Source organism: Phaethon lepturus, unplaced genomic scaffold (assembly GCF_000687285.1).
Source record: "Phaethon lepturus isolate BGI_N335 unplaced genomic scaffold, ASM68728v1 scaffold728, whole genome shotgun sequence".
Taxonomy (NCBI): Eukaryota; Metazoa; Chordata; class Aves; order Phaethontiformes; family Phaethontidae; genus Phaethon; species Phaethon lepturus.
The window spans coordinates 34,914-46,755 of NW_010558042.1; the positions used below are offsets into that span (position 1 = coordinate 34,914).

General features: G+C 38.6%; 1 protein-coding gene across 1 annotated transcript in view; it reads right to left on the bottom strand.

The window, feature by feature from the left end:
• PHACTR3 (phosphatase and actin regulator 3) overlaps nt 1-11,842 on the bottom strand; it is a 53,189-nt gene that overhangs the window by 524 nt on the left and 40,823 nt on the right. Inside the window, exons 8-12 of the mRNA XM_010292916.1 lie at nt 9,166-9,221; nt 4,846-4,907; nt 3,898-4,038; nt 2,046-2,122; nt 1-97 (exon numbers count right to left, since the gene is read on the bottom strand). The exon at nt 1-97 is cut by the window's left edge and continues 524 nt beyond it. Coding sequence (XP_010291218.1) covers nt 82-97; nt 2,046-2,122; nt 3,898-4,038; nt 4,846-4,907; nt 9,166-9,221 — 352 coding nt within the window. The 3' untranslated portion in view covers nt 1-81. The remainder of the gene's footprint in view (nt 98-2,045; nt 2,123-3,897; nt 4,039-4,845; nt 4,908-9,165; nt 9,222-11,842) is intronic.

The window sequence follows — 11,842 nt, forward strand, 5'->3', positions numbered from 1 at the left end:
GGGAAAGACTTATATATTCCCTGATGTGTGTTCAGCAGCAATATCAAAAAGTAAAGACAGATTCTTCTCAGAAGAAAATTTCTATGGCCTGTGAAATCTAGGAGAAATAAGACATTTTTCAAATCACTCAGAAATAAAAGAAATAGAATTTTTAAAAATTCTATGTTAGATTAACAATTTTTTTTCTTAAAAAGAATATTCATTCTGTTTAAAGGTACAGCACCAGTATTGAAGAATATTAGTGACTTTAAGTTTAAATTTTCACCTACATAATTCCACACGTATGACATGACCATGGTGCACTGACAGCCCTCAGGGCCCAGTCTAACCAGTTTACAGTTATTTGGGAGTGCAAATGGAAATATAAGCATGGGGTTGAATTTTTTTTTTCTTTTAGGAATTAAGGCACAGTTTGTCATTGGTAGTAATATTCTTTATTGTGCAGTGATCTTGTTATTTTGTAAGAGTTAAGTGATGTTGAGCTGATGCTTCAGAAAATATGAGGCCATACTGTTGGTTTAATGTACAACAGTCTCAGTCTGTCTGGAATAAATATAATCTTGCTCTGTAGGCTTGTTCTTTTGGCTGAGAGACATAATTAAAGTCCCAATCATTTGTAATGCCTTAGCACTAATTGTATATTGTAAGTCTGTTTACTCCTAATATCCTGAGCAAATTTCAAAATATATCTTTATAACCTATTTAAATTCCCCAGGTAGCTTCAGTTAGAGAAGGTATATCTCACTTTCAGACTTAAAACTGCAGCCATCCCATTTTTTCCCCACTATATTTCATTCTATCAACACAGTGATGTCTCGCCATAGATGTTGAGTCTGAGTCCTGGAATGTTAAAAGGGCCCTAACAATTGCATGAATGGTCTAGAATTATGTAAATACAGCATTTAGGTCAGTGTACATTGCATTTATGACTCAAGTGTATTTGCCTAGATCATCTTTTCATCGAACATCCAAAGCTCAGTTAAGCTCCAATTCATTCTGAGTTCAGAAAAAAGCATGGAAACATGGGCCCAGGTGCTGCTGAAGTGAGCCTTCCAGCATGCGAGACTGCACATCAAGTTCCTGAGTACAGTGTTAGGCAACTTATTTTAGCAGCAAGCACGCCTGAGAATGCTTACAGACAGGGCAAGAGTACACTGTGCTCCCAGCAACTCCTAGAAGTTTGTCTTAAGAGCAATTGGACTTGCTCGAGATCTAATAGTAATTGTAGAAAATAACTGATAGCTATTTGAATTTTTTCTAACTATAACAAGGTCATTTTGCAAGTAACAATGGCTGTGGAATCAGCCTCTCTCACATTTTTTCCCCACTTGGAAAAGGGAAATTAATGTTTTCATGCATGTTAACCTGTCATCAGTGCTGGCACAGGAAGCGAGCATTAGATTGACTGGGTTGACACTGACCCAGGCACTCTGGGAGTGACAAGGATCCAAACCAGTTATCAATTCTGGCCACTGCTGGACTGCCATTAAGTGTGCTTTGGGGGTCGCGCTGCTTCCAATAGCAGCTGGGACTGACATTCAAGTGGTACTGAAATGACAGGCTGAGTCCATTAGAAGAAATCCATTACTTACGGCCATTATATATGTCTTGTAATTTTATATTTCTTAGCAGAGAAGTTGCAGTGTTTGTGATAATAAGGCTGCACACAAGTACATTTAAATACAGCAACTTTATGTAGGGTATTAAGTTGTTCATCTCCTTAAAAAAAACACTTTCTTTTCCTATGTTATACCCTAGATTAAATGTTTTGTCATAGCTTTTCAGTCTTAGGTGCAAAGAATACAAGCGAAGTGATACTCTGGAGAAGAGCTGAGGGCTTCTCAGTACATGCTTATTAAAGAAAAAAAAATCAGAAAAGCCAGGTTCTGAACAGGAAGAGAAACACTCCCATTTTCTTTTTAAGATAAAGCTTCCTTTGCATAGTCTTCTCCCACATCCAGCATGTAAGAGCAAAAGGTACAGATTCAGGACTCAAGCAGCCTGGTTTTTATCAGGGAATGGAAATAAATAGCTGGAAAACTGACCTTGTCAAATGTTTGCTTGATGCATGTACCTCCATTTCATTACTTTTGTATTCATTTAGCTCCTTCCGAATTGCTGCCTAGGAATTGAAAATAGAAGGTGGTTAACAAATTATTTTGTATTTATAAGCATTGTAAAATTCCAGCTTTGCAAAGCAGAACAGTTTTCTAAAGTAGAAATAATACGTATTGGGCATAGCAAAGTATACTATGCCAGTAGAGACGCTGAATATGTAGGTTATATAGATTGGTGACACGATACTACTTAGCATTCATTACTGATTGCTGACAGGGTCACTTCTCTCTAGAAGCAATTCTGACAGGAGAACAAAACCACTGTTCTTATTGTCTCACATTTAATAAGATTCCAGTTTAAATTTATTAAAGAATAAGAGAAGTTGCTGAGAAATTGATCAGCTGGTCCACTGACTTTCATGGAATTTCAATGTGTGTCATTTTTTAAAATAAAAATCAGAGTTTGCCTTATCATAACTTGCAAGTACCAGTCCAGGCTGTGTTATCACCTGTATCCGTAGGATTGCACAGTCGTAAGTGAAGAAAAATGTTCTCTTTTGGTGCTTAATACAATGAAATTCCAGACTATAAAAGTGAGAGCATTATTTTGTTTAAATGGCAGCTGCGAGTGAACTGGAACGTACTGGTGCTTTCACAGACTCTCATATATGTGCTGCTTTGTAGTTTAGCTACCTAAAATTATGAGGCTTGTACCCATGTTCATGTTTTATATCAAAGATTTTGCTTATTAAAAGAAGAATGAGGAAAAACAATGTATTTGTCTACTCTGAAAGAGAAGGTTTTCAGTCACAAATGCAATGGTCAAATTCCTGACCCTGAATTCCTGACACATGCCACCAGTATATGCAGCTGCACTCTGTCACTTTCTTTTTAGCTTATAAACCTGCCTAGTTAACACTATAAAAACAGTAAAACTAGGAAAAGCCCAATTTTAATACATACCCAGTACAAAATCATTAGTCCATTGATTAATATACAATAGCTCATTCACCATTTTAGTGAGCTCAGGAGAACAACTACCGTAGTAGAAATACGTTCCTTTTCTGTATGAGTCCTCTCAAACCATTTATTACACGTTGTACTAGGGAGGCACTGGAATGAAGAATGAAGTGTTTGATCGCTGTATCTCAGAACAAAGCAGTAGGTAACAGTCCTGTATTTGCCGTTTTACCCAGTAATTATCTCAGCATCCCTACTCATTCTGCTTGCTGCAGCCCTGAAACTTCAAAACTTACTCAGCAACTGTTCTATCTGGGATCATGCTGAACTACTTTTCTTAGTACTCGAGCACCTAAGTGTGAAAATTAAATTAGGATGTAAATCAGCTATGTGGCAGGTATGGGATGGAATAAAAATGAGTGTTTGTTTATGCTTGTGAAAATGTGGGATCAAGTGACTCCTTGAGCATTCATAGGAAACAGGAAAGGAAATATTTGCATATCTAGAAACACAGTGGAGGATATTTGCATGTTTGGGACAAAACTTCCACTCTGAGGATAAATGTTAATATTGCATTGGCTGGAAATGTTTTTGAGTTGCATCCCTAAAGCATTACGAAAGATTGTAGCCACTTTTTTTCTTTTTTCCCCTATGAATTGATGGACTGGGTAGAAGCTTTTACAGTACTAAATAGGCATTTTTATAAATAGCATTTTTTATGACACTATGCGTTGGTCAATATAGTTTCAGCATAAAAAATAATGGTAACATTTGCAGAGATTAAGTGTCCCAGAGGTTAAATATCTTTGCAGAATCTGATGTATCATTATAGACAAAGTAAGTTGAAAGCAGTAATCTGTAATTTTAATTATCTCAGTACCTTATCTGCTGCTGATAGTCTTGTCCACGGTTTATCTGCTCGCCTGTCGTAGTCCTGTGCTTTTGCCACTTCCACATAATCACTGAATCGAATCAGGATTTTTCTGTCTCTTAGTTCATCAACTGTAGGTCTCTGATTAAGCTGTATTAAATAGTTTTGTAAAATAAAACCAGTGTTAAAAACAAACACATCAATTAAATGTGCAACATTTTCTGCTTCCCATCTTAGCTTAGTGTGCATTTATGTATACGGGGGAAAAAACCCAGCCCTTGGAAATTCCCAATCCTTCAGAGGATTTTTAGGAGAGTAATAATGGTTTAAATGGAGTTGTGGGCTACAGCACAGTGTCTTTGTAAAGGACAAAAGAGGAAAATATTTTAACCTGGATATTGATAAAATGCATTTACAATACGTGAAGACAGTCAGTGTCAGACTGTCTGTGTAAGGTTTTCAAGGCTGGACCCATTGTATGAATTTCTATTTGGCTTTAACAAGTTATTGGCATGTTTGGTTTATAATGCCAGCAGGGATTCCTAGGAACAGAACAATAACAAGATCTAGTTCTGATTCTGAGAACACCTTAAATGCAAAGATAGATTTATTGTGGGAGCACACCTGGTGCTCCGCAGGGAGTCAGCTCTGCTACTGATTGCTACAAAGAATGAAGTAGCCCTTTTCTAGCATTATAGTTGCAAAATAGGCACTGTGCAAGCACATACACATTTTTTGATTTAAAGTTTATGTGTAAATATCCTACCAAGTCTCACGTAGCTGAGATAAGGTAGATATTTTTATAATTCATGTTATTAGATACCACTATCTCAGACGCTGCTGAGGAGGATGTATATCAAGGGAGGTTTTGTGTAATAATGACCTCTATGACTGGTTGATGTTATATTAGCTTTGCTTAATTTCTAAAAACTAATAGGGAGTATTGCAAGATTTTACCTTTCTTGTCAGTCTCTGTTTGATTTCCCTTCTTTCTTCCTGTTCTGTTTGATCATTTCGTTCTGCAGCGAATACATAAAAAAAGATTACTTTCCTCATAAGGGGGATCACTAGTTTCCAAAGTTCCAGGCAATAAAAATGAGAGCACAGAAAAATTAGTAGCTGGTTCTTAGCTGTATGTTTACTTAGTTCAGTACATCTCTCTGGTTCTCTATTAGAACATAGAGCTACCTCTCTGTAAGGACAACGTACTGGTGCCAATGTCAGCTCTTCCTGTACTCTAAACTCCCAATTCCAAGGAGGTTTAATAAAACAACAGCAGCCACACCAACTCTTCAACTGTGTAAACTTTAGAAGGAAAATCAAAATATACCATAGTTAACTATCATTTTTAATTCTCCATGTTGCTTGAGCCATACATTGCTGTAGATGCTGAAAAGACATTGCAGTAGCTTCAGGGAAAGTATGCTCTTTCCTATATAACCTTATTCTCAGCTACAGCTTGAGATGATCACGCTGCCACAATAGTTATCTTCGACTTGCATGCTTTTTTTCTCTGCTATTCAGGATATGCTGCTGACTTTACAACCTCTTTATCCTCATGGGTTTTCTTTTGTAGCGTTCCATTCTAACCTAAGCTAGCTTGCTTTTGTGTGTTGTGCCTATTAACATTCAAGCCATGATAACTCCTACACACTGGGTCTAAAAATAGAGTGCTGTAACACTGGGTGAAATATATCCCTTGCCTTGGGAAACGACTTAATGGCGTTTCTATTTCTAGTACTATCTGTTACTAAATTAAGGCGAGAGCCTATGACCTGAACAAAGCTGAAGACAGAGAGAAAAATCCTTAACCATTCTGGGAAGGGTAGATACTACTGTGAAGTCTATTATACCACTCGCAATAGGTATTCCCAGTGTTAAAGCACACACATGATTTTTAATGTGCCTCAAAAAACCACTAGCACTGCAGATGAGTTTTGAAAATTATATTTTTAGTAATGAAGTATTATTCTCCCTTATTTTTATGCTCATTAGATTACACTGGAATGCAATGATAAGTATCTGTTTAAAATAACATAGTAGCGCATAGCCATAACTAGCTGTAGTAGAAATGCAAGTCAAATTAATCTAAAATGCTAGAAAGTGCTATATTACAATTCGGTGGCAAGGCACACAAATTTAAAAGAGAATAGGACAGCTAAATTAGTGCTCTGTCAGGGATGAGCAGCTATTTAAGTCTGGAATGTTTAAAAAGAGAACAAGCTTTAAAAAGTAGTGTGTATTCTATGATGTAGAGATACCTGCATGGTACTAATATGCTTCATTCAGTTTTAATTCACCTCTTTTAGAGTAGATATTCCTATATATGTATTTTTAGTAAAAGAAGAGCATTTTGTATGGTGTAATGCCTTTCTAAGATATGACTGTGATATGCACTGAGAGAATTCCTAAGGAAAATCCACAAATCTACATTTCTGATCAGAAAATGTTTTTCCAAATACACTAAACATGTATAGTGACCCATTTCTATGAAACATTCACTCAGGCTCAGTGCTTATTCGCAGCTTCAAGAAATACAAGAAACAGTTCTTTCAGAAAAAATAAAACAAGATTTGACAGGAAATGCTAGCAAGGGCATTATAAAACTCGGGTGTTACTACAGAGACAAACCGGAGAGGTTTTTCCATTATCATCACTCTGCCTACACTTGGATCCACTCATTAGTGAGGGCTGGTTTTATCAATCTCAGCAGAGAGATGCTCCCAGTTCTGAAGTGGCATGTGCAGTACCGTAATTCATTTTGCTGCTCTGTGAGTTATTCAGGAAACTCTTAGCTGCACGTGACACTAAAACAATTCCTGGTGTTAAGAATGAAAGGCGGGATTGTACAGTGTGATTTAAGACGCTGCCTTCTTGAATGTGAATGTCAGCCTTCTGGTGAATACAGGAAGAACACGTGAACACCTGGGCTGTGATTTTAGTTCATGTGCTTTTCATGCTTTGTGGTAAACCAGCAGTGCTTCTATAGTTAAAGTAAAGGACTTAGAGCATCAACAAAATTGTAAGAAAGTGTTGGCTGTAAGTTTGCTTTTTAAGTATTACTTTTATGTCAGAAATATCTCCCTAAGGGAGATAAGTCACTTTTTTTAATCTTACTGAGATTTGTTTTAAAATAACATAGTAGTTGCACTTAGGCACTTGCAATATGCTTCTCATTTTGACAGAGTTGTGCAAATGTGAATTATTAGTCCTTAAAACAGCTTTGGAGGTAGCATTGCTTCCGTTAGCAGGATGCATTATGAATATCAAAGATGTTAGGAAACTTAGGACTCAACTGTACAAACCCTCACAACCTGGAGGAGGTTGTAGCGATTTCACTGAAGGGCATGTATACTGCTACAGCTTTGCATGTCAGACCCAATCCAGGTTTTAAAGTCCATAACAAGAATCTTGATAACCCTGCTAATAAAAGGAGACTTTACTAATTTCCAAATTCACTCAAAACTGAGACTAGAGCTGTTGCGTCTGTCCAGCCTTTGAAGATTACACCTGACACAGCTACATGATGACCTTAGCTCTTTATAAGATACCTAGCTTTTTGTATAATGGAAGAGGTAAATAAAATAGAAATGGTTCTGATCTCAACTGAACCTGTATAAAGCCTGAGTCACTGAACTGAAGTCAATACATTTGCTCCATGCTGGGAGCTCTTTAAATGAGATACAAATCTAGACCAGTATGTTTATCTGGCATTCAGGAAATATCTTTAATTCTGCTTTATCTTCTTTCTGCTTTATCTCTCTCTAAGCTCATTATATGAATGTATTCAAACTTTTTTATTATTAAAGCTGGTCAGTTTAACCCTGATTAAGGATGTAACCAGCACACTTCAAAAAGTAAACATAAAGGAATAGATTCTTTCAGTAGAGATCAGCTCTTCCTTAGCCAGGAAAAACCCAAAGAAACATTTTCAGAGATCTTAGGTACTGACTTTTGAAAATCTGCCCCCACATATTTCAGAATCTTGGGTTAATGCTTTTTCTTGTCTCTTGTGGTAGATGACAGGTGAAGTTAAGCTGAGTTCATCCATTCACATTTGCAAAGTATGCATTGTATCCTGTTTCTCATTTAGTTATGCACGTTAGACACATCTAATTTTACCAGGTGGGATGTATGCATTGGAACAGTACTGAAAATACTGATAAATATGAGTTGACTATGGAATTCTTTTGTGTTAAAACTGAAGTGAAATCCCTAATAACTTGAATGGCAAGAGCAGAAGGGTTTTTTTCTATGAACTACTAAGAAAGTTCTGATACATTAAATTTAGGTAACAAAATGTAGATAACTTTTTCCCTAGCAAATTACAATCACATTAATAATTAAATATGAATTAAATAGCATAGGCAGCATTGCTTGTATGACATAAACTTAGGTGGCTTTATGTTTTATGCTTGTTTAATGAGAAACAAACTATTGTTCACATCATTCTGGTTTTTGTCTTTCAACACTAAATAGACCATGAAAATAACCGAAGCAATATATGTTTCCTTCAAGCAGATGGCCTCCCCCTTTCTCCCGTCTGAGACCTATATTGGAGACAATTTCAAAGCTCTCTCTCACCTCTTCTAACTTAGAGGATTCCCAGCACTCGTAAGGGAAGGGATTATGTTCATCACTTGTTTGATCCCCAGGACAGAACACCAATCTTTAGGAAAAAAAGTTGCCATTTTCTGCCTTGTGTGTATTTCAGAGATGTTGAGAACATTCCCCTGGGCAGCATCTGTAACAGGCCTGGAATGGTCTCTCTAATAACTCTAATATCTCAGAATGATCTTTCTTTGACGTGTCTTTGGGAAGGTCTCTAATGATACAAACAAATGTACTTGCTAGGAAAATCACACCTCTGCAAGTGTGCTTTGTCCATTCCTCTTTAGCCTTGGTGGTACTGAGTGTACAGTTTGCCATGATAGTCCATGTCTTGAAAAATGACAGGCCAATTCGCATTGCACTGGGTGACACTAAAATTGTGTTCCCTTCTTAGACACCCATAACAGCATAATCAGAATGAAAATTATTTGAAAGCCTAAATTTGAACAAGTTATTCGTTTCTGTACTAAATTGTGTGCCTTTATCAAGTTGTAAATTCTGATTCCTGCAGTATTTGAAACCCAGGATATGCGAAAAATTAAAACTTTTAGGTACAGAAAATAATCTCAGTGAATGAATTTGTCTATTTAAAAATAATATGTTCTAGAAATGCAATCACTGGTTTCAACAGACACATATAAAATACTTTAGGAAAAAAATACTCACGTTTAAGTATATTTCTTCTTTCTAGCTCCTCAACAGCAGGTCTTTGGCTGAGTCGCCTGCGGAAAAACACCAAAATCACATTTTGTACCATGCCTGTTCTTTGCAAAGTCTTCAGTATTCTGAGTTCTGGTTGGTGTTTTCCCCAGGGAGGGGACTACAAAATCCCTCTCCAGGACTCAGGGAAAAAAAAAAGAAGAAAACAACCAAGAATCCTGGCACCAGAATGCTTTCTTATATTATTTCTCCCAAATGTCAGCAATGCAGGTAGAAGTTCTCCTCTAGTGTGCTCTGCTGTCAGTGCAATGCCTCCTCAGAAAGTGCATCCTTTTCACCATACTTTCCAGTCAGTCAGCTGGAACCAGTGCTCTCCCACAGTTAAATTCACTCTTGAAGGGAGTATTTAAGGTGGTTATCAAATGACTTTCACGGGGATCTTCTGTAGCTATCACTGCCTCTACCTCTTAACCTCACATAGCAGCAGGCTTCCCTTTTTCTAGTAACACCAGTGGTGCATCCTGACAAAAATGCAGACTTGCCAGAAATAAAGCTTTCCTGTGGTTTCCCGACTACACGCCTAACAGACCAATCTAGCAGCTCTCCTCCTGCCTGCTGAATAAAATTCGTGTGCTGCTCACAGCCTCCCGCTGTCTGAACGGAGTGTCTTATGCAGTTTCACCTCCCCTTTTCAGTAGTGCTGCTTCAGGATTGAGTCTTCAGATCATATGATCAGTGCCATAGCGATTTTATTCTGCATACTAAATGAGACTTCCCCACGAGCCGCTGCTAGTATCTGCAGAGGATCTCAGGTAATTGAACCCCTCCCCTAGGCAGACACACACACACACACGCTGCAGTTGCTAGCTTTCAAGTAATAATCCAGCAAGCAGATCAGAAAGAGTTTATGATGCTTTCTGGCCTGCGTTCTGGCAACGTTAAGGATTCTGATCGTCTCCTCTCCAGCAGATGTTGCCAAGCCAGAGATGAAGTTACAGAGACAAAGAAATACTCATAGCAGGGACCACACTGCAAACCACTGCTGCAGCAGTTATCCCCCGCACTGTGTATGGGAAATAAAGGAATGATTATAAAGTGAGACTATAACAAGATCTACACTGAATCAAATGTACAAGAGATACAAAAATTAAGTAACTGTTAACAGACTGTAGAAGAACCGGTAGAAGTACCTGATTCTAATCTCTCCCTGTTTTGTAAGCCTTACCCAATATACCTTCAAAATCAGCTCTGTATTCATATGTTATTAGACCAACAGCACAAAATATGAATGCAACTCCTTATCCTTTTTTAATTAATTTCCCTGAGATCCCTGTGTAAGCTCTCACCTTTGGCAACAGGGAGGCATCACAACTCCCATACCATTTTCACACCAACAGAAAACTTAAATGATGAGCTCTTGTGCTTAGAAACACCTACAACCTAACTCATTCTTCCTACCTAACATCTTGTATCACCTAAGGTTTTTCTGCTGGACTGTGGATTTCTCTTTGGGGTAGTAAGTCAGATACTGAAACAGGAATGATGCGGAAATGCCCTACTAAAGGCTTTAAACATGTAGTTTTAATTCCTGTTACTCTTGGACTCCCCCCTCATTTCCCTGTCTCTCAGAAATGATACAACTCTGGCTAGGTTTTGTTTGAAAGAGATTAATGGGCATTTTATAATATAAATCAGGGAAGAATGACTTAGAGAGCTTATCTGCAAATGAAAGGTCCACCCGACCTGCTGCTTACATGCCCCTCTCAAGCCATTCTTAATTACAGCCCTTCCCTGCGAGATTTATAGATTCTCCCAGGATCTGTACATTAGATTTCAGAGGCCCCTTTTAAACTGGGGGATTAAAAGACTAACAGAAATGATTAAAGCAGTATGAGAATGCATATGTATGTGGATGCTCTGTATATTTATATATATAGTTGCAACGTGTGTGATGGTTAATTATTTAAAACCCTGTTGCTCTTTTGGCTTTGATAAATACACGGTAGATGCTCAGAGACAACAACGTATTTCAGTGCACACGCTCAGCTTAACCCACAACAGAAGGAAAAGGCGCAGATATACACAGGCATATATACGCACGGGAGGGTGTTGCATTTCTTTTCCCCTGAGTTTTTCAGAGATATGGGGCACACTTCCAAGCTTTTTGTCATAGCCACGAAACTAGAAGCGGGCTTTTCTTCAAAAGAAAATTCTAACAGGATTTCGGGAAGCTGAGGATAGGGTGAAAACACCAAATACAGCCAGAGACATGACCAAACGAGAAGTGGCAACACTACTGACATTGTTGCTACCAAGGTGTAGGGACGTTTCTGTTACATCATTTTTTCTGTTCAGAAGAAGCCTCTGTCTGCCCAGAAACCCCTTTGCCTTCTCCGCTGTGAGAGCTGTGCCGCATGGCGGCTGGGCTCCGGGCGAGGGGAAATGGCGCGCGTTGGGCGAGGGCGAGGGACTCCGGATGCCTCCACCAAGGGCTGCCGACTGTGACGAGGGGCAGCGGCCGCGAGCGCGCGCCAGCCGGGCTGTGCCGGAGTAAAGCAGGACGTGAGACGCAGTTTCTGCAGGAGGGTCTTTTCCGCGCCTGGAGAGGAGCGTGCCGGCTCGCAGAGCACACCGCCATGCCTGATCGTCCGCCACAGCAAGAAACTAGGTGCTGCTGCCGGGG